We start from the raw sequence: 23507 nt of genomic DNA on the forward strand, positions 1-23507 counted from the left end.
GGCTAAACTTTCACACATGTTAGATAATGAGCAAGTTACTGAATCATTTATCAGCATTTGTAAATCTCCTATAAAACTCTCACTATACCACATGCACAACCTACTTACAATTCCAACCTCACATTACAACAGTCACACAAAATAAGCTTTAATTTTTTAAATTCAGAAATTAACTCTAAATATATTTTACAATAAATATTTATGAGATTTGGAGTAATGTATGTTATACAGTAACTAAATGATGAGAGTATGAAACTGACAAATATTAAATGAAATGTATGTAAATAAAGCTGTAATCTCAGTAACTGCTTGATACATCTACCATTTAACATGTTCTGTTGTAAACTTCACTGAAAGTCATTAGCTACTGGGCAGTAATATTTGACCATTCCAATCTTTCATTCATCAAGATAAACTTCCCCACCACAAGTAACTGCTGTCCAGTTACATCATACAAAGACTAAACCACAAAAATGCTCTTAAATATATAGTGATACTATAACTTATTAATTGTTGAGCAATTTTCATTAAACAAAAAGAAAGTTTGATAATACTGAAATTATTCAGACTTTTATAAACCGATTTTGGCACCTTAATGGAATGTCTTAAGCACCTGCAGTAGACAATTCTGTTCAAATTTTGAATTAAAACTTTTTAATAGTGCAAAAATCCAACATATGTTCATCAGTCAGTTTTGCCAACCAATAACACAAATTCACCAATACAGAAACAAATCACAGAAAGATCTTTCAGCCAAAATGTAGCACCAATAAGGCATCTAAAGGACAAATACTGTTGATGAAAGACAATTCTAACAATTTCAATCCTTCATTCTGCAGAAGTACTCTCTACTTAAACCAAATACACAATTTTACTGGAGACAATTTGAAATGACAGAACTGCAGATCTGTAACACAAAATAATGAAAATTGATTTTGATGTCTGTTCTAAAATGATGGCTCCATAACTGGTATGTAATTTAAGATGAAATTATTTACAATTGTGACATATATGAATATTAATGAAATCTATGATTGTTCACACAGATGATGATGATGATGATGATGATGATGAACATGCTGAAAACAATAAAAACAGTTGTATCGCATAGTGCTTGTCCACTACAGTGTAGCCCATTAGCTGGTGCTATGTGGATGATCACAAAGATAGTTTTCACGTTCTTATTGACGCAATTATATGAATTATACTAGAGGGCTGAATATAGAATCAAAGTTTTACAAGAGGTGTCTGTACATATCCATTCCTTGCTTCTGTTATAATGCAAAATTCTCAGAATTATGTTGAATCTCATATTTTTAATGAAAGCAAAAATGTTCAAGGACACTATCCAATTATGAATGTACGGATGCATATGAAAAGTATGCACCCAAGTTTCCAACAAATTTATGAGATTTTGTTCTTAGTACTGCCTGGGTAAATAATCAATGCCTGTAATTAAAATTAAAATCTACCCACATATTCTATTACACATGTATACACACATGCACACAGGAACTGATAATCAAGTCAAGAATGATGTTAAATGAATCTTCTACACAGAAAAATATTTTCAGTTTCTACGAGGAAATCATCTGCTGTAGTAGTGTTACTATGTGACCAGTAAATATGGTTAAGAAATTTGCTAAGGCAGACCAGATGTTAGTAATAACATTTGCTGTATTTATAAAGGTTTAGGCACTTTGGCACTCAGTGACTTAATTATCTACACCTTGCATTATTAACTGAACTGTTATAATGAAAAGCATCTGCAACAATAATGTGTCATGACAGTCAATGTTCTGAAATCTGGAATGGAAAATTTTCTTGTAAGAGCACTGAACAACAGTGCTTAATTTCTTCACTGTCAGTTAGCTTTTTCTCATCCAGCAATTCCTTTCCAGAAGACATGAAATGCCTAATAACAATAGTGTAAGAAAATCCAGTTCGTTCTACAGACTGGTTCAAAACATTATTCCTCACAAAGACAGAGAGAACAGTGACTACATCTCTCTTCTTAGCAGCATCCACTGCTAATTTATTTTCTCTAAAATAAAATTAGAATGTTTATTGAAATCTGAAACATGCCAAGATGCTAAAAACACTATGATTGATGTAACTTTCTGGTGTAAGATATGTGCACCTAACCTGAGAGGTGGTGCCAACTGTGATAAGGGAAAAATGACAATTACAATTTAACATCCTGTTTTACAAATTACAATTTAACATCCCGTTTCTATCAAAGTCATTAGAGATGGAACACAAATCCAGTCTGGACGAGTACAAGAAGGAAACTAGTGGTCACCTTGTTTGTGGCACTATCCAAGCATTTGTCTCAAGTGATTTTAGGAAAAGATGTATACCATTAAGTCAGGTGGCCAGATTGACATCTAAACCTTTCCCTCCAAATATAAGTCCAAATCTTAACCATTATGCCACTTTACTTGGTGGCAGTGACAATGAATCTTAGGGGAGATAATATGATCAGGAGGTTGCTTGGAATGAGAAGAGGAAGAGTACAAAGAGAAAAAGGATAGGAATTCATCTAATAATGACAGACATGAGAAGTTAGGGGGAGAGGACAGGAAAGGAACGTAAAGACATAAATATCAGGCAAAAGTAAAAATGGAAAAAGAGGAGAGGGCACACAGAAAGAATATAAATACAGAAATAACAAGTACACATCTTGCTATTCATTGCTCGTAGTGCCCATTTTCAATGTGAAGGAAGAACAATAAGGGTTTAATATCCTGCCAACAGTGAAGTCATTAGAAACAGAGCAGAAGCTCAAACTAAAGGAGTTGGCCATGCTTTTTTCAAATGTAATATCCTAACATTTAACTTAACCAGTTTAGAGACAACTTAAATTTAAATGGGATTTACACTGCCATGCTCAGAAATCTGAGTCCAGTGTGTTATCCAATGTGTCATTTTTCTCATTATTTTCAAAATTACTGATGGCCTGACCTCTTAACATCTGATTATTTTCTATACTGTACTTTCCAAAGCAGTCTCTGACTGTCTCATTACATTCTGACAAGTGCCTTTAATATCAATCAACTCAATGGCAGAAGATGAGTACTTTGTTAGACAGACATGTTCTTGCACCTCATCAGAAGGCAAAATTGGTGAAGCTCCTATGCAAAAACTCAAAAAATGGTGCAGAAATGTTTTACACAGTGGAAGAAATCAATACAGGAATGTGTGGATATAAATGGCTCATACATTGAGGCAGCAACCACTAACTGAACATATTTGGTAAGTATACAAAATAGCAATATAAATATAATTTCTTTTTTGTCATATCCTGTACACCGTATTCTTCAGTAGAGTGCATGAAATCACCAGTAGCAAATTATTCATCCACTGCCACCAGGTCGACAGATTATGTTGAAACTTATCGCAGCATAAGGACACTTCACTGCTTTGAACTGATCTTTGTAAGTGAAAACTGGTAGTACAACTTGTGACAGTTTACAGAGTAAAGATACACATTGATTACTAAGATACTTTCAGACTTCCAAAGCACTGATTAATGTCAAATATGGCTACAGTTTCTATCGACCAAAAAGACTTTAAGTAAGGATCCACATGCAAGAGGGTACTTTTGGGGCAATGTCACTACAAAATGAATGCTTATAATGAAGAGCAGTACCTAAAGTATATTCTTGAGAAAAGATGGCAAGAGGATTTGAGAATGATTCCACTAGTATGAAATCAAAATAATGAGGCATTTATGTTTTAAAATGCTCCTTTATCCACAAGAAGATCATTTCATTGTTGAACAAGACCTGTAGTGGAGTATGTAATAGCCCATGAATGTGGTATTAATCCCATTATTGTCAGATTACTATGAAAATTGAGTGTATCACTCCTAACAAGTAGCCCTTTAATTTGTCACAGATGTTAATAGATAATGGAGTGATATAAAATGGGGCTCAGCCCAACATGAAACTACTTTGAAAAAAGTCTTCTGATTAAAAAGGTGCTGCTTCATACTGTGGGATTCTAAAAACTTTCACAACAGTTCTCAAATTTTATGAATTACAATGGACCATTCAAAAAACTTTAAATGTTACTAACAAGGGAACCTCTTCATTGCACCCCCCTCAGATTTAGTGGTAAGATGGCCCATTGGATAGCCCATCAAAAACTGAATACCGATAAAGCACGAAAGCAGGAAGGAATGTCGAGCAAGTTGGCAGAAGTGTGGTGTCTGGGTTTTATGAACATGGTGTTGGACTGCAAAGCAGGAGATCCCATGCTTGAGTTGCCCTCGTGCCGCCACCACCCCTGCCCCTCCCCCCTTTTTCCATAACATTATAAACTGTCTGTCCATTCATTGATGTGTCCGTTCTCCTCCTGTAGTTTTGGCAATGTCATACTACACATTTGTTATAGAGTATAATTCATGTGATAAGAATACATAATCATCACAAGTAAATGTGATGAACAGTGAGAGCAGGTGAGATGCCATGTAGACTGCTCACAGAAATGAAAACAACAAATAAATGGGTGTGAACTATTTTACAACAAAGTAATTCAAGAGTCCAAAATGGAAGACAACAGTCATAATATGTGGAACTTGTGTAGAACAAATAGGAGGTACATATGCCTGGAGGTCCCTTCCTTACATCTCGGATGTTACACCATGATACAGACACAAATCTGAATAGAGCGATCAGACATGTCAATGACCAGATGGACAGTTCATAACTTTGTGAATAAAGAAATGAGGCATAATGGAAATTCAAACATGGATCTCCCCATTCGCAGTTATATTTAGTATAATTTGACATCTCTCTCTCTCTCTCTCTGTAATGCTATTTAAGCTTTGTTAATTCATCCGAAAGGTATGAAATATTAGACCACTTTTAAGACATTTAAGGGCACTTAATATGAATTTATTTAACAAAGGAGACGAGCATTTGCCTGGTTCAGCTGAAGCAGACTAAAAGTTTAAAAACACCAACTTCACTGTTCTGTAGCAATGTCTGAGAAACTTGGCTCATAAATGTTTCCTGTCATCAATTACACACACACACACACACACACACACACACACACACACACACACACAGAGAGAGAGAGAGAGAGAGAGAGAGAGAGAGAGAGAGAGATTGAAAAAAAAAAATTAAATGAAAATAAGTTGACTAGTGCACGCAATGAAAATGTGAATATAACAACAGTATTTCCTGTTAAATGTTTACATTTCATTAATTTAAGTTTCATTAATTTTATGTATTCATAAATATATATAAGTGTTTTTGTCTGCCTCAGACACTAAGTGATAAGTGTTTTTAACTGTCACGTTGGGGACACAGGTTCAATTCCTGGTAATGACATGGATTTTCTCTTATTGAGAGCACTGGAATGGGGTGAATTCAGCCTCAGTATGCCAACTGAAGTAGCTACTTGAGTGAGAAGTAGCAGCACCAACATCTGGGAAACTGACAATAACTGCTCCATACTGCATCCAAGTATCATCATTAGCAGTGGTTGACATAAAGACCGGTTGCTATGCAGAGCTGGTAGTGATAGTATTTGTGAAATCAACCATGTTTCATGAATGTCACTATACAGAAGTTCCTAAGTAAATATCATTTACTAAAATAACAGTAAGAAGTTAAAAAGAGTTGAAGATGAATCTTTAAGCATACACGCTTAAGTTCCAACATTGAGTACCAGAACAAAATGTGCTTGTGAAACATGCAGGAAGGTGGTGAAAACAATTACAGAAGAGAAAGGTCAGTCATAAGCTATATGTTCAGGAGACAAATCATAATACCGATGCATACACTTTCTAGCCACGTTTTATTTTAGCTTCTAATTTTCTACGTATCTCTTAATCTTTTATTAGCTCATTTTTGTCAATATAATATTGATTCTGGAATTGAATCCTCACTGAATTTCATCCCCTCCCCTGCCTCCTTCCCCCCCCCCCCCCCCCTCTCTCTTTCTCTCTCAATATTCTCCACTTAAGTAACATGTTCTCTCTCGCCTTATTCCTCAAAATATAATTTTAAAACTATCAGATCCTAGTTAATATGAAAATCCATTGTATGAATTGCTATTGCCTTGTCATTAATCAAGACTGTAGTCTAATGGTCATTATGTGACTGCCAGAAGCTGCATTTGTTACTTTTCAGTACAGAGGGTTTCTTAATTTGATTGTTGAATCATAAAAGATGAGGTTTTCTTTGAAAATATTTACAATTCTTCAATGGGTCCCTGGAGTTTGTGAGCACTGATTTCCTTTTTAATGATATGAACAAAATCTGAAGTATTTTTATTTTGTACCGTTGTTTACATAATCGGAAACAGCAAAAATTTTCATAGTGCCATTGCCTCAAATTTATTATAGTAATTAAAAATGCATGAAAAATCTGATACGGCTTTGGGATTTTGGAAGAAAGAAGTTCTTTCTCATTACTGAAGATTGAAAAATAAAGTAAATGTACAGATTATCTGTAGGTGGACTAATGGGTAAAGTGAGAGACTCAGAAGTGTGTGTCAAAATCCAAATTCTGAATATGGATCAGAACAGAATATAGGCCATAGGATGTACAGAAGAGATTTCAAATTTTTGATGCTTCAATACAGCTGTGTAAGATAGAAGGCTCCATCACTCATCAGAATGAGCAAGAGACAGATGATCTATTTCTCTGTCTCTGTTCTTGAATATTAACTTCGGAAGCTTTTTACCATTTCCTCTCAAGTTTTTCTACAAGATTTCCTCATTCATGTTCCTGCAATCCATTCCCCCACCCACACACAAAAAAAGTCCCTATTTTTGTCCTTGCTGGCCCTCTCAGTTCATTCCGATACATTCAGATAACATGTACTTATAATCACAATGCTTTAACTATTCCACCACCTCGAATGGTTCACAGGCTGAATGTCATGGATCATATCATCTGATATTATGCCTGAGAATCATTCAAGCATCTCTCTAGCTATTTCCTATCCTTCTGTCTCTTCCTGACAAGTTTCAAAACATTTATAACTTTCTGTTCTTAGCTGCTTGTTAATGAACTCCAGAAGCTCAAGGCTAGGTGGCCACTAGGTCATGTCTGTCTACTTTAGCATTATGCTAAGAAATTCATCTTAGTATGATAATTTTATCTCCTGTAATTATATTTTTCATATTGGCATTTACAGTTTCACTGGTAGCATGCCATTCTTTTTGCTATATATTCACTGAAAGTAGTACCTTTTACCATATGCAGTGTTAAGTGAACTTTCTTGAACCATTTGAACCTAATTACTTTTGGTCAAGAATTTCTAACAAGATTATAAGCAAAAAGATGAGAATTCTACTGTAGCTTAGTATCTAGTCATCCATACTGATTTGTGTATCCTAAAAGATGACAACAGTACAAAGGAAAAGAAATGTTCAGTGAAGCTCAAGAGATGGAGGCCTCTATAAAGGAAGTAACTAACACACACACACACACACACACACACACACACGCGCGGATGGGGAGTGGGATGGGTGGGGGGCGGAGGGAGAGAGGGAGAGTGAGAGTGAGAGAGAGAGAGAGAGAGAGAGAGAGAGAGAGAGAGAGAGAGCTTTAAAATAATATGGTTTTTAACACAGTTGTATACTGCTGAAAGAGGTTTGAACTTATCTTACCCTGCATTTGTAAACTTACTACATAAAATATGACAACCAGATCATTTTAAACAAAATACATGAAGACACAACAGTGCCTTTTGAATATGGACATGCAAAAAAAATAAAAAAAATTAATATGACACTGAGTGAATTTGTTCCAATCCAGAACAGAAAACAATCTTGGATACTGTATATTAAGAATAGTTCATATTCTTAGTACTGTTCACTATAAACACACATATCATAAATATTTTAAATATATATATATATAAAACAGGCAGTTCAGTTAAAATGTATCTAACATTATTCTTGGGCTAATTGTCAATTAAGACGGGCCACACTGCCGAGTTAACAAATAAAAGTGGCCCAGCAAAAAGATCAACACTATGTTTTAATCTGAAGGACAGTTTGACAGCCCTCAATATCCTCAGTCATTATTAACAATGTTTACAAGCATTTTACATTTTTTGTTTCTTTTATTACACTTTGCGCGTGGGCTGTCATTGACATTTTAAGAGCCTGGAGTGTATAAGAATGTCAATCTGAAAATTCAAAAAGCATTAACTGGTGACAGAGCAGAACTTGACCCATATATTAATTCAGTCAGCAGAGACAAATCTCACAGAAGTGCTGGAAATTAGTTGTTATAAGAGACTTTTCATACTGTGGCAGTGAATTCACTGAAAGTGAGAATTGTGTGCTTTCAGTTTTAAAATGACCCTGGTTCTTCCAATGCTGCAGCAGTGGAATTAAAAAGATCCATAAAAAGTGGTGTGGTCCCTATGTAGATTGTGTAGTCTTGATGATTCAGTGCTGTAATTTCAGTCCTCCTGTAAGCAGAATTAGTAAAAAGTGTCCTGTTAGTAAGTTACCAATTGATTTACAGAATATTCAAGCTGCATCCATGTTATGAAAGGAGTACCATAAAAATTTATTTTCTCACTTTAGTTTGATCATTCAGAGTTAGCACAAAAATGTTTAATGTTACTATTATCAACACTTCAAATGAAAACTCATGCTGGAAGTATCACATGTCAATCCAACTTCTAGATGCTATTTTCTTATAACAACAGTTCTTAACACACTATTTTGATTTTCAGTAATAGCGTGTTATTTATTGGGATTCTTAGTTTATAATGTTGGCTACAACTGCTCACCCACCTTACTCATCAAATATATTTTGTTATGTGAACACAGTTGCAACTGCACAGCCAATTTAATTCACATGTTAACCAAATAAAAATACATTCATAAAACTGTATTTATTATGTTTATTTCTGAATAAGCAATACGGGGATCTCATTTTCTATTGCATCACCGTAAAAGTGACACTGAAATATGACTGATAAGCATCAATTCGTGAAAACAATCAGGAACAGTATTTACTGAATTAAAGTAAGTTAAATCACGAGAGACCTCCCTGATCCAAATTTCAGTCCTTTTACCTGTGAGTTCTTAAAATTCCCGTTAGTTCTGTCCTGATTTTGCTAATCCACTGTTCTTCAATCTTAACAAAGTTATCAACAATTATAGTTACACTTCCTAATTGTTTCCAGATTTAATCTCTTCAAAATTGGACAAGGTTTGTATGACAAGCTTTATGAAGTTTGGACTTTGAAATGTTGTATGCTAGATTTTGTACACAAGATCCTGTATGAATAATAATAGAGTTCAGAATAAAATTTCACAATAACATTTCAGTCACTCGTTGCACAGATATTTTTGAGCCGTGCACAGCTCATGTTCATGCCATTCATTGCTTGTCATCTTGTCTTTACAGTACCGTCACCTCGTTTCTTATTCGATTTACTGGCGTCACTTATCGATAAGTGCACTGATGTACAATCTCTGGAGCGACTGCTAGTATTTCCGGGTTGTCCTCTGTCGGGGTTCAGTTGGAACGGAGCACCAGTGAGGTGCGGACAGCCAGTACTCGCCAACCACTGGTGACGCACATGAACTGTCCGATGGAAGGATATTGGAGTGGGAACGACTTCTGGTTGGTCATTCAGTTGGTCGTCTCATTGGGCGACCTGTATTTGGTCTTTTGACCGTTTCTGGGCTTGGGCTTCGTCAGTTGGTCATCTTGCCCAATGTGGTTCGGTTCCTTCCTTGTGCAGAGATGTCGTTGCCAATGAGCAAGAGTTACCCCTGCATGGTTGGGTCCGAGCCAGTGTGCCCGGGTCACTGTGTCTCTGAGTTCTGAATGGACATCAAGGGATTCGGGATGGAGCTGCAGTGAGCTCCGGACAGCCATGACTTGCTCGACCATTTCCAACACACGTAACTTGAGTTGGGACACTCTTGCTTGGTTGTTCGGTCAGTTGTCTCATCAGACGACATGTAGTTGGTCACTGACCACTTATGGAAACTCTGTGTGTGTCGACTTGTGATTTCTCCTTGTTGTTCCACAGTGATTGGTTTTTGGATTGTCAGAGTTTTTGGTGCATGTGTTTACATGGAGCTGTGTGTAGCTTCTGTGATTTCCACTGAGTAGTTATGAATGTTGTCTGCGTACTGGAGTAAGCAGTCAGTCGGTTGGGACAGAGCAGCGAGTGTGTGTTTCCTCGCCGTCTTGATGTGTCCGGCACGGCGTGTAGTTCGACGGCTTTGGTGTTTTTCGTTTTTGTCTTTGAGTGGTTATTGTGCCTCGACTGTGTTTACACGCCAATTGTCAAGACATAGTGCTGTTGGGATCTTCGTCCTCGATGAAATTTTTGATTGTCGTGCCGTTGGTCGGGTGGAAGGGAATTGATTAGGTTGTTGGTTGGTTTGTCAGTGGTCCCTAGGTCATGCTGCCAACCGATTATTTAGTGTTACGCTTGGCTGCCTGTCTCACCTAAACTGTTGTTAAAGTTTCTTCCCCAGGCCGCCCCCTGGAACACTTCTGAGCACCACTGTTCTGTTGTTATGATTGTGATTTTCTTTTGTTGCAAGTACTATGCCAGGCCTTCAGTCGTGTATTAATTTTGTCTGTTCTATGTTCAGTATATGGCCCTCAGCCGAACCTTACAAGAAGTATTTTAAGATTTGGCCTTCAGCCAAGTTCTATTTAAAATTCTTGTTTGCTCTGTATTTAGGCCTTCAGCCACGTTTGTTTTAAAATTTGTGGCTTTCAGCTGCAATGTTTAAATTCCTATCGGTAAGGTTTCTCTTTAATTATCTTGAATTCTTAACATGGCCTTCAGCCATACTGTGTAAATGCTTATCTTAAGGTTTGTCTTTAATTATTTTGAATAATTGTTTGGGCCTTCAGCCATCAAGATATTTCAAGTTGTCTTAAGATGGTTTTTTGTTGTACTGTCTAAATGTTTGTCTTTAAAGGTTGCTTTTTATTATGTTGAAATATTATTCGGCTTTCAACTGAGGAATTAATTGAAATTTTCCTCAATATGGCTTTTAGACAAAATTGGTAAATGCTTGCCTTTCAAGAATTTCCTTTGCTGATCTGAAAAGTTATTTGAGCCTTTAGCCAAAACGATATTTTAATTTTACTTGAGTAAGGCCTTCAGCCGTTTGTCTAAATACTTGTGCCTTAAAAGGAATTATTTAAGGATATTTCAATATATTAACCTGTCATCTTGAGAAGCTTACAAAATTAGGGATATTATAAATCATTAGATGACCAAGATCTAGCTAAACAGGTAATACAATATGTAAAAGGAGATAATCATGAGGGGACTGGAACACTGCAGTAAGTAGGGGGGGGGGGGCTAGAAGAAAAATGGGGACAGTATTAGGTATGAGAGAGGAAAAAGACTAATTGAGTTCTGCTGAAAATTTCAGCTAGTAATAGTGAATACACAGTTCAAAAATCAGAAGAGAAGGAGGTATACTTGGAAACAGCCAGGAGACATGGAAGATTCCAGTTGGATTACATCCTGGTGAGGTAAGAGTTGCCAAAAATGGGTAGCTTGTAAGGTGTACCCAGAAGTACACATAGATTCAGATCACAATTTACTACTGATGAAGAGTAGGTTAAAGTATAAGAGAATCATCTGGAAGGATCAATGGAGAAGGAAGTCAGATACTGAAATGATGAGGAATGACTAGGTGTGTTTGAAATTCTCTAATAGGTGTTTCAGTCGAAGAGAAAAGAACGTCTCCAAGAAATGGTGATTAAAGGAAGTTGGCGATATAAATATGCAAAAAAAGAAGGTAACTACAAAGGAATCATTGTTTACAGGCGAAAAACATCAATTGGTTGACAGAACACAGAAACACAAAACTGTCTGGAATAAGACAGGAACACAGCGATATTGGTCACTTAAAAATGAAATAAATAAGAAACACAGGGAAGCTACTGCAAAATGGTTGAAGTAAAAATGTGAAGAAACTGAAAAATGATTGACATTATAGAAGAGATGGAGACAAAGTGGAAGACAGAAGGGATACAGTATTAGGGCCGGAGTTTAACCTAACATTGGAAGACTTCAGATCAAACAAGGCAAAGGGCATAGGTAACTTTCTTTCAGAAATTTTAAAATGGAAACCACACCACTGTTCAAGTTGGTATACAGAATCTGAGAGACCGGAGACATGCCACCACACTTTCGGGAAAATATCGTGGACACAATCCTGAAGATGGTAGAGGCAGATAAATGTGAGAGCTATCGTACAACCACTTTAATATCTTATGCATCAAAGTTGCTAATAAAAATAACATACAAAAGATTGCAAAAGAAAACTGAGGATGTGTTAAGGTGATTATCAGTTTGGCTTTTGGAGAGATTGGAATAAAACAAAAAAAAATTGAGGACATTGGGTACAACTGCTACTCTGAAATGAAGGTGGCACAAGACAGTTTGTCGTGGCAGGCTGCAATTTAAAAAAAAAAAAGTTTCCATCAAGTTCAGATCACGTGAATTTGATGGTCAAGACGTCAGTGTGACTTCATGACTATCATGCTCCTTGAAACACGTTTGCATGATTCTGACCTTGTGAAACAGACAATTATACTGCTGGAAATTGCCATAGATGTTGCAGAAGACATCAAGCATGAAGGGATGCAGGAGGCTGAAGGCCCACAGTAATATTCACATAGTCCACAACTGTCATGGTGCCTTCAATTACTAACACACTAATATTGCCTCCACCAGGCTTTAAATGTTGGGTGGTCGATGTCTCGAGCAGGCTGGATGAGAGTGTATCCCAACACAACCATTTACTTGATGTAACAAGAAACAACATTCATCTGACCAGACATCATGTTTCCACTGAGCCGCAGCCCAATCTTCATGATCCTACGCCCATTGAAATCTTTACTGGCAGTATTATTATAGGAACTTGTAGAGGTTATCTGTTGCAGACCCACATGTTTAACAATGTGCACTAAAGTGTATGCTCTGAACATTTGCACCTGCTCTAGGATTGTACTCTGTCATCAGATCTGCCACAGATCGCTGCCCATCCTGCTTTACAGAGTGGGCACACCTCCTATTTCCATGTTTTGTAATAAGGCTTGGACGTCCCACATCCTGTCATCCATTAATTTTTTCACTGTCCATCATCCATTTTCCATAAATGCTCTTGATAGTACTATGTAAACAGCCACCCAGCTTGGCCGTCTCCAAGATGCTTGTTCCCAGGTGCTGCCCTTTGTCAAAGTAACTTATGTCAATAGCTTTCTCAATGTGCTGCCTCGATTACCCCATTTGTGGCCTTTATTGTATTTAAATGAGTCTCCATTCATCTCTGCTCCACTTATATACTTTCCTTATCACGTAACACGCTCACAATGCCACCAGGTGTCGTACAGTCCTGTGATGGGCAGTGAATGTTGCATGCCTTTTCTGGAACATGCACTCTCAGAATAAAAATAGTAAAACTCTCAGTGATTCACAATGCCTCTATTGAAGCATCTTCCACACAGAAGGGTGAGAGTATTGCTATAGAGTTGGTGATAATGTTAGACGTGTCAATGCATGCATGGACATAACTGCAACACATTTTTTTCAAAGTTCAGTAGGTCAGTTAAAAATGGGTATGGTATAGCACAACAAAGAAATTACCTACTAGTGTGGGGACATGGAGATAAAAAAGACAAACAACCACACCTTTACTATTGCACTTTAAAAATAATGAAAGGAGTGAATGTAACCATTCACCAATTGGAGAAGGCGTTGAGCAGTCTATAGACACACAAACACGACTGAAATGTTGCTGACCCTCAGAAAATGCCCTTCTCCATCAATTTCTATCTTTTTATTCTTTTAACCAGTTCACTCACCGCCCCCCCCCCCCCCCCCCCAACTTCCTTTTATGGTGTTGTCATGATGATGATCTCTCTCTCTGGCCTTGGAACCCTTTTCCTCCTCTACTGTTAACATTCATACATCTCTGTTTTCTGATTTGCTCATCCAGCTTCAGATCTCCATCTTGGTAATGTCAACTAACATATTTTCCATCCTCCATCTTGGTAGGACCCTCTTGCTGGTGGACTTTAATGTCCTTTTCATGGTTCTCTTTGGTGTCCTGTCATCTGACATCACCTCCAAATGTTTTAACCACCACATCTTTGAGATTTGATAAATTTAACTACATCCTTACCTTGTATAGGTTGCTATAATTCATTGTCGTATATTATTTCCCATACTCTGTCCACAGATTTAAGATGGTATTTTTCATTCAAATGTTCACAGGTTGTTTATCCACTTCCGTTACTGTCCATACATCTGATCCATACATGACAACTGGTTATACAAATGAATAGTATACTTTTACCTTTCTTGTCACTGTAATTAGAGAATAAGTGTGCAAAATAGCCTCTGTTTTCTGCTTATTTCTCTTAATATATTTTCTCACATTAATACTGCTGGCTAAAAGGACACCTACGTAACTGAAGCAGCAGGCACTTTCAAACATTTATTAGAAGACTTCAAGTCATTTAGTGGTGTTCTGGCCCTAGAAATTGACATCATCATATATTTTCACATATACGAAGTCCAATTTTTCCTCCTGCTTCAATTATTACATATATTTGATTAAGGGTATTTATCTCTCTCACCACACTTGCAATATCATTTGCATATACACATAACTGATCCTATTTTGTCAGTATTTTATACTGACACTTCAAAATGCCCAATTATGGAACTGTAAAGAGATTATCACTCTGGTCCCAAGCCTGAAGAAAAAATTCTTGATCATTTTTTATTTAGCTTTACTTTTGCCTTTGTGTCTTTCATTGTTAACTAATATCCTTAATTTGTTACAGATGCACAGTTCTTTTAGTGCCTTAAGTGCAGTGGCACACAGATATGGGGGGAGGGGGGTGTGGGTGTGTGCCCCCCCTCCCCCCCCCCCCCCCCCCCCCCCCCCCACACACACACTTGCGGAGCCACCCGCATTGCCTCTTGCATTGCCACTTGCATTGCCCCCGCCAGTCAGCCCGCATGCTATTCGTTCATTTCTTTCACCAATCAACTCAACTGAATCGAGTTATTGCGTAGTTGTACTTTCCTATGTAGCGCGTGCATCCGCGTCATCGTATTTTATGCGTTTCTGTCTGGCACATAGGGATCAACTTAATGCCTTAGCTCTTTTGAACACTCACCCTGACATTGATTGTCCTATTGACAATGTAATTAACCAATTTGCCGGGAAGAAAATAGGTACATAGGATTCATCATTTAAGGAAGAGAACAACAATCTTAACTTTCTATATCACAAGATGGCATTGTCTTGTATATGTGTATAATCAGTTTAAATAAAACTTTCTTAAACTTTGCATGTGACGATTATTTTTTATTACAGTAAAAGTAAAGGTAGCTCAAGATATGTTTAGCACCCCCTCCTTGAGGTTTTTCTGTATCTGCCACTGCTTATGTGATTCTGCTCTGTTAACACTCTCAAACGCCTATTTAAAATCAACACACAGGAAGTTGAGATCTTTGTCATATTCTTCACTTTTTTCCATTATTTGTCTAGTGACAAAAGTGCCTCTATGTAATCGAAAAAAGCACTGGTACACTCTGAAAATATTTTCACTGCCCCCTTCTTTTTCTTTTCAGTCAGAATCCTTGTTAATACCTTGTAGACTTTATTCAATGATGTTATGCCTCCATAGTTCTCACTTGACAACTTTTCTTCTTTTTTATTCAGACAACATATTGTTCCAGTTTGACAATCCACTCGCACACTTTCATTTTCCCAAACATTATTTGTTACTGAATTTTTCTTATCCACAAGGTAATTATAAAGTCCATGTGACATTTTTTTTAATTGTATGGGTAAATAGCTAAATGTAATGTAACAAATGATACATTAGTGAATGACAAACTCTCAAAGTTTTTTTTAACATGGCGCCAACTAGTTACTTTGGAAAACTGCAGACAGGGGTGCCACCAACCATAGTTGCTGAAAACGATGCCAGACTAGGAGGAGTAACACACTGCACGCTAGATCTTGTCTGTTGTTAATCATCTGTAAGTGTTCAACGAACTTTCTGTGGCAAGTTTCACAAGATAACACAAGTTTACAACAGCACAGAGAACTGGTACAAGAAATTCAAGGAGCATGATTGACTGTGTGATGCAAATGCTAGGGTTGACTGAGCATGTCTCAACAGACAGCACACTATGTGAGAGGTGAAATGTTGTGAAGTCCCACAAAGCCTACTTACCAAGCTAGTGCAGAGTCAAACACTCTCAGACAATAGTGTGAAAAATCCTTTGTAAGCAATTAAGAGTGAAGCTGTACATATTTAAGCTTCTGGAAGCCATAGGCCATGACCACAAATTGCACCATCTGCAGTGATATGGAAAACCTTCTTGAAAATGACAAGTTTCCAAGGAAATTTATCTTCAGTGATGAAGTCATTTTTCATCTTTTGGGGAAGATCAACCAATGCAACATACACATATGGAGACAGATAATCCTCATGCAAATTTCAAACTTGTCCAGGATTCCGAGGAAGTTAACATGTTCTATGCTGAGTCCTACAAGACAATCTATGGATCCTTTTTTTGCTGAGAGAACTGTCAAAAGTATTACATACATCAACAAGCTGCAACAGTGGCTCAAGCCACAACTTGAAACTGATTGCAGGAATTTTATGTTTCAACTAGGTTGTGCCCCTCCACATTTTCACAATTGCATGAGATGTTGCTGGATGTATCATGTGCCCACTGACCTGGAGCTACTCAGTTGGCAACCACTGTCACTGGAAGTAATTCCTCGAGGGGGAGGAATACATGAAGAATGGCAGATATATTCCACATCTAAAGCAGAACCTCACAGACTTGTGGCACAGCATCGTTTCTTATTGTCTCTCCTCACATGATCGATTGGGTATGGGGAGAATTGGACTACTGATCAGATGTGTGCTGTGTGGCAAACAATGGACATGGAAAATATTTAGAAATGTTACAAAAAAGCTTTGAGAGTTACATCATTCTTGGTCATTTATCTGTACCAATTTTCGAAATTATTTCATGGGCTTTATAATTGTTCTGTATTGTGTGTTGACCACCATATAAGTTCTCACACTATTCAATTTATGACAGGTGTATGGCTATTTTCAATCAGTATATTACTGACTCCACCTCTTGTCCCATCGATCATTTTGCTTCTTTTCTTTTCTCTTCTCTTCTCCTGGCTCTATATTGTCCTTGTGTTCCTTTGGATCTCAATACATGATTTGAATTGATATTCAGTACTGTTTTCAAATATTCTGCCCATCTCTACTTATCCCACCATTTATATTTTCACATAAATTTAATATACGGTGAAGTTTTTTCTTTGTGTGCCCCACTGTATTACAGAATTTTCCCAAGATTTCATTTTGTTACTTTAGTTCTAGCTCTTGAAATTTTGCTTTCCAGTATTCTTTTCTTCTTTTTCTTTCATATCATATAGGCATTTGATCTTAATTCTTTATAGTCAAGGGGACCCCGAAAAACTGGAATTACTTATTAAAGGCTATACATTTTCAAATTGTTCACACAACAACCTTATCTTCTTCAAAATACTCTCCATTACAACTAACACATTTGTCCCACTGGTGCTTCCATTATTCAAAACACTTTTTGTAGTCATCTTTAGAAATGGCTGACAGATCTTCCCTCATTTTCTTCCTTGACTCCTTCAATGTTGTCAAATCGGTGTCCTTTCCAGCCCAAAAATAAAAAAATCCCATGGATCCAGGTCAGGCACATAAGGTGCGTGGGACAGCGGAACCCTGCCATTTTTAGTCAAAAACTGTCTAACAGAGATGGGTGTGTGTGCAGTTGCTTTGTCATGGTGGAAACACCAGTCTCCTGTCTACCACAAATTGGGTCTGCTTTCATGAACACTGTTGCGCAATCTTCCTAAAACATCGAAATGAAAGGTTTGATTGATGGTCTGACGTGGAGCAACTAACTCTGAATGAACTACACCCTTGACATCAAAAAAGCAAATCAGCATTGTTTTGATGTTTGATTTTACTTTACTGTTATTTTGGACAGGATGAGAATGATATCTTTCGCTTGACTGTTACATTGTTTCTGGGTCATAATCACAGCACCACAACTCATCACCAGTAATAACCTTTGACAGAAAATTTGGATCAGTTTCAAGCTGTTGTTTCAAAACACAATATGTTTCAACTTGAACCAAGGAACAAACTTGGCAGTAACCCTTTTCATTTCCAAGTCTTCCACTAAAATTCGCTGAACTGAGCTCCAATATTACATGCTAATCTCTGACAATTGAGCAACGGTCTGTTTATGGTCTGTGGGCGCAAGCTCTTGAATGTTTTCAATATTTTCACTGATTCAGGCAGGTGATGGACATCCAGAACGAGGTTTGTCACCAACTGACATGTCGCATTTTTAAATAGAGCAAACTACTCATACTTTTGAGTTTTACCCATAGCATGATCTTGGTAAGCTGTTTTCAACATTGAAACAATTTCAGCAACATTTTTACCATACAGAAAACAAAATTTCATAGCTGCATGTTGTTCACTCAAAGTTGCCATCATAAAAAAAAAACTGAACAAGAGCAAAACAGTGCTAGCAAAAACAATCACTGCAAATGAACAGAACAAGCCTGTTTGACAAAACAGACAGCAATGAATTGCATTGTAAATGTCTAGCGGCAGAAATGCATGCTACACAAGCTCCGTCCACGGCAGTGTTATTCCGGGTTTCTTTGGGTATCTCCTCGTACCTCTGCATATTTTCTTTTTCTCTGTAGCATAGTCAGTCTTACCATAATTCTATCCTCTGTCCCTAGTCTACACTTGTCATCAGATTGTTTGTTTATTTCTTTTCTTTTAATCCCAAGTAATTTGTTTTCTGGTACCTATTTTACTGCTTTCTGGGTCATGTTCCACTTGTCTTGGTCTCTTACCATTTCCTCATCATCTCTTGTAGTATCTCTTAATTTTATTTGGTTATTTTTACGGTTTCCACATGATTTAGTTAGTCTATGTCACAATTTACTCTTTTTTCTGTTCTGCAGTTATTTATCATACACAACTTCTCTCTCACTGCAGCTTTTACAGCATAGTAGTCTTCATAGTAAACAGGATCCCTGCAGCTCAGTACATCTGTGACTGACAAGGCATGATGTGCTTTTACTAAAACACAATCAGTTTGGTTAACTACTCCATCAAAATTCAAGTTTCATGTCCCAAGATGTCTCATTTCATGTGGAAAATTGGTACTCTTAATGAGTAAATTATTTCTAGCAGGAAATATTCCTCTGCAGCCACTGAGCCCAATGTTACAAGTCTCCCAAAACTAACAGTATGTCACATTTTGGTACTTTACTACAGGGGCATTCAATGTTCTCGTAAAACTGTCCTGTTCTTCTTCCTCCTGTTTGTCCTGTTGGTGAGTATGCTGTTGTTTTTGTCATATTCCCAGATTTACCTTTTATTCTCAATCTGCCAAGTCTTTTGTTTATAGCTTCAAATATCAATACACAGGTCCTCATCATTTTTGTTATTATAACGCCAGTTCCAGATTGACTTTTCTTCTTTATGCATCACTACGCATAAGAGAGTATTGGGGAATATTTACCTATCCTTGTCCTTGCTATCTCACTTCTTGTAGTGGCGTGTATTGTATTTAACTTCATGACCTCTTCAGCTATTTCTTTCATTTTTAAATGTTTCTACAGTGTTTGTATATTCTAAGCTCCTATTGCAAAATCTTTCATCTTTCTTATCTGCCAATATCATACATTGACTGTGATGGTAACTGTTTCGTCTTGTGCACCAGTGCATATTCTCGTTTTTTGTCCAAAAACGAGTGTTGGGTGGAGAGGTGGTGACTTATTATTGCCCATCAGATGGTGATGTTTTACCAGCTACGTGTATCTGATTACCATATTTGCCAGCTTATAAGATGCACCAGCATAAGAGATGCGCCTCACTTTTTAAGACTTCTTAGGGAAAAAATTTCTCACTTAACGCATCTACTGCAAAACAACTACAAATATGCAGGTACATCAAATATCTATGCAATGTAAATAGCAAAAAGTGATCATCTTTTAATATTCATCCTCAGATCTGCAAAATTCATCCTCAGGGTTGAAGGAAGAAATGCCTGGAGCTGCCATGTCAGAATTTGAATCCGCATACAATAAATTAGCCTTTATACCATTCAGTACTTTACTGATTCCACACTTCTCAAACAATTTAATCACTGTTTCAGAGTTTATAAGAGTCCCATGAAGCTTTGACCCACTCACCAACTTGAGAAACGCTAGTTCTCTTCCTCCTTCCTGAAAGTGCGGTTTCAAAACCTGTAGATTGAATCCATCTGTTCCACTGTTTGATATATACATCAAATGATTGAAGTAAACTAGTTAGTCCCCCTGGAATTACAGCTAACTGAGTCTTCAGTTCATTTAGTCTATGTTTAGCATCATCTATTCTCTGAGAATGAAACTGATCCCTTACTAACAAGGCAGGCTTCTTCACTAGGCCTCCAGGTCACCTAGATCACCTAGACCAAATTTATCTACCCATAATCTCATTCCTTCACCCATCCATCCATTAATTATTGCATACATAGACAATTACTCTTTTCAGTTATTGTTCCTTAGGAAACATCTTTCTTTTAAAAATCAAAAGTGGTGGCAATCTTGTCCCATCAGCACAGCAGCACAAAATGACTGTGTAGTGAGTCTTTCCATGCCCTGAAGTTTTAACAGTAACACTTTTTGGGCCTTGGAAACCACAGTTCTGTTACAAGGCACATAAAAGGTTAGTAGAATCTTGTCCACATTTCCAATTTGTAAAGTTTGTACTTTCTCTTTTCCTTGCATTAATGACAAATCGAAATTTGTTCCTCATACTCAGGTGGCACCTTCTGCGATGTTATTGTCTTTGTTCACATATAAATCCAATATGTCTTCATAAATCTTGACCACCATGATGTTGACCCAGTGAATTCAGGAATCTCTTAGTTTTAGATAACGCTATCGCTTGATAAAAAGACCCATTTTTGTAGAAACTGAAATTCCTGCATGTCTGTTCTCTAAAATCCAAGTATTGAGTTCTGCATCATGTTTGGGCATTTAACAGTTCCACTTCTTATTTTATGTTTACTGCAAGGTGCTTTATTTAGAACATCTTCCTGATTCCACCAAGTTCTTACTGTTTTTTCAGTTAAAGATGCATTTATGCTGCATCATTTCCATGCACTTTAGCGTATAAAGTCACCTGCAGCTTAAATGCAATAGTATAGGAGTGCTGTTTTTCAACCATAGTTGCAAATAAAACCACATTATAGGTTCAACACAAATTGACCTCCACACTAAACATAACAATAACTAAAAATTGTACAAACAACATAAAAACCATTAATGATGTGCATGTGCATCCACTGAACTCTACATAACTGGAATGCTCAAAATTCACAATGAAGCTAACAGTGAATTGCTTCAAGCCACAACATAGGAATTTTGAAGAAATGGAGCTTATAGGTACATACCTTAAGTTGCTAATGGTGTATAAGACACATCCAGTTTTTGGATCTATTTTTGAAGGAAAAAAGTGCTTCTTTACGCTGGCAAACACAGTACCCTTTAGGATACATTTTTAATATAATCCCATTTATGAAATTTCTTAATGAGACCTCTAATTAGAACATTAGAAAGTTTTCTTTCACATTTGCAAACAGATTCATTAGTTTTCAATGCTGTTATTCTTGAAAACCAAATTGTTAAGAACGTGCTGCATGAGGAAGAGATAAGAGAACATAACTTTTCTATCTTCTGTAGATGTCAAACTTCCAAATGTACTGATTAAACAAAGCTTGAATCTTATTGAAGATTACTGGAAAGATGATACAAATCTGAGTTATATTTATTGTAAATTCAAAGCAGCTGAAGCAAGTACCTTCTTCTAACATGTAGATTGGAAATTCTGTAAATATTATTTTCAGACTGGGTATGGTTAGAAGAAAGTCAGACATCAAGAATACAGGTGTAAACTAAAAACCTATTTGTTGATATAAATTTGCAGGACAATGTCAACAATTATTATGGTGGAATTCCCATCACCAACTACAATAGGAATACAGGTCAAAAACTGCAATCCAATTATTGTTCAGCTACAGAACAGGATACATATCAATGTGTAAGGTTGATACATGTTCTAGAAGAAAACTTGCACAAATAGGTGACGACTACATATCAGTGTGAAACAACACTAACAGCTTTTCAGAAAGGAAACTGTGTGATGCTCTAATGAAACATTTACCTTTTACTTTTCAGTTTTGGACTTTATTTAGTTCAGTGTCTAATTTTTTTATATTTGTAGCAAAAGAGATGATCAGTCCTCTCAATGATGAAGCCATAAATGATCAATAGAACACTTTGAGCAAAGATAATAGCAGCTCCTGTTTTATAATTCATAAGTAAACAGATTCTCATAGTCTAACAAGTAAGAAAGCAATAATACAGGTATGTAATCACCCAAAGCTGTTAGAAGTTGACACTGAGAAATGCCGTATGGTCACCTGAGGATGGGGGAATATTAGTCACTATTTGGAACAGGATGATAACAGAAAATCAGGAGGGTAAAACTAGGACCACCTTCCCTATACGTAAACTTAGGAGTGGTTTATCTTTACCCATTCACGTGATCAATGTAAATGCACAGCTTTGACCTCTTACATCAGAAGTGTTTTCAAGTGTATTTCAATGGCTATTACTCTTCTATACTGGTCTTGTTAGCATCAGTATTACCTTACAATGAACATGCCAATACACATCAAACCAAATTGTCATGATATTTTTTACAATCACTACTTCTCACAAAATTATAGTGTCTTCCTTTCATAACCTTAATCTGTGTGGCTAGTAAGGGAAGCAAATGTTTCTTGTAATGCACTTCTAAAAAAACTGAAAAAATATTACCACAATGTCCAGTATAAATGGCCCTGTCATTTTATATGTAGCTTGAGTCACAGATTAATAATTATTCTCAGTATGATACTTCCTGAACAGATTAAATGTGTGGTGATATTTCCTTCAGCACATAATTCACTGCCAAATGATAATTTATTACAGACCATCAGTTTCCCAATAGGGTGAAATTACTTACTGGAATGATCATTAAAAGCAGTGTGGGCCCAAGGGCCGTGGGCACCAGTAACCGCCTGTCACATACCTGTGGGCAGGCGCAAGCAGAATAAGTTACCCATCAGGATGAACTACTGCACCAACTTCTGCCAGCATGTGAGCCAACAGGCACTCGGCCATGGCAGTATGATTGTGTTGGTTATGACATGGCTCCCTTACTGTCTGAGCGACAGTAGTTGATCATCCCTGACTACCTCTGTAGGGGCAGGCAGGCATTCAAGATGGAACAGTCAGCCTTAGACGGTGCATACCTATCCAATGAAAGCAGCAACAATAGTTGTCAATCCAACTCCAAACAAAGACAAAG

General features: G+C 37.0%; 1 protein-coding gene across 2 annotated transcripts in view; it reads right to left on the reverse strand.

Moving 5' to 3' along the window:
* Positions 1-7520: 7520 nt before the first annotated feature.
* The window catches only part of LOC124607137 (coronin-7), a 238059-nt gene continuing 222072 nt past the window's right edge, over positions 7521-23507 (reverse strand). For both annotated transcript variants that reach the window (XM_047139346.1, XM_047139345.1), the window contains one exon: positions 7521-8445. In XM_047139346.1, the coding sequence (XP_046995302.1) occupies positions 8437-8445 (9 nt within the window). In that variant the 3' untranslated portion in view covers positions 7521-8436. The remainder of the gene's footprint in view (positions 8446-23507) is intronic.

The sequence above is a fragment of the Schistocerca americana genome, chromosome 3 (genome assembly GCF_021461395.2).
Source record: "Schistocerca americana isolate TAMUIC-IGC-003095 chromosome 3, iqSchAmer2.1, whole genome shotgun sequence".
Lineage (NCBI taxonomy): Eukaryota > Metazoa > Arthropoda > Insecta > Orthoptera > Acrididae > Schistocerca > Schistocerca americana.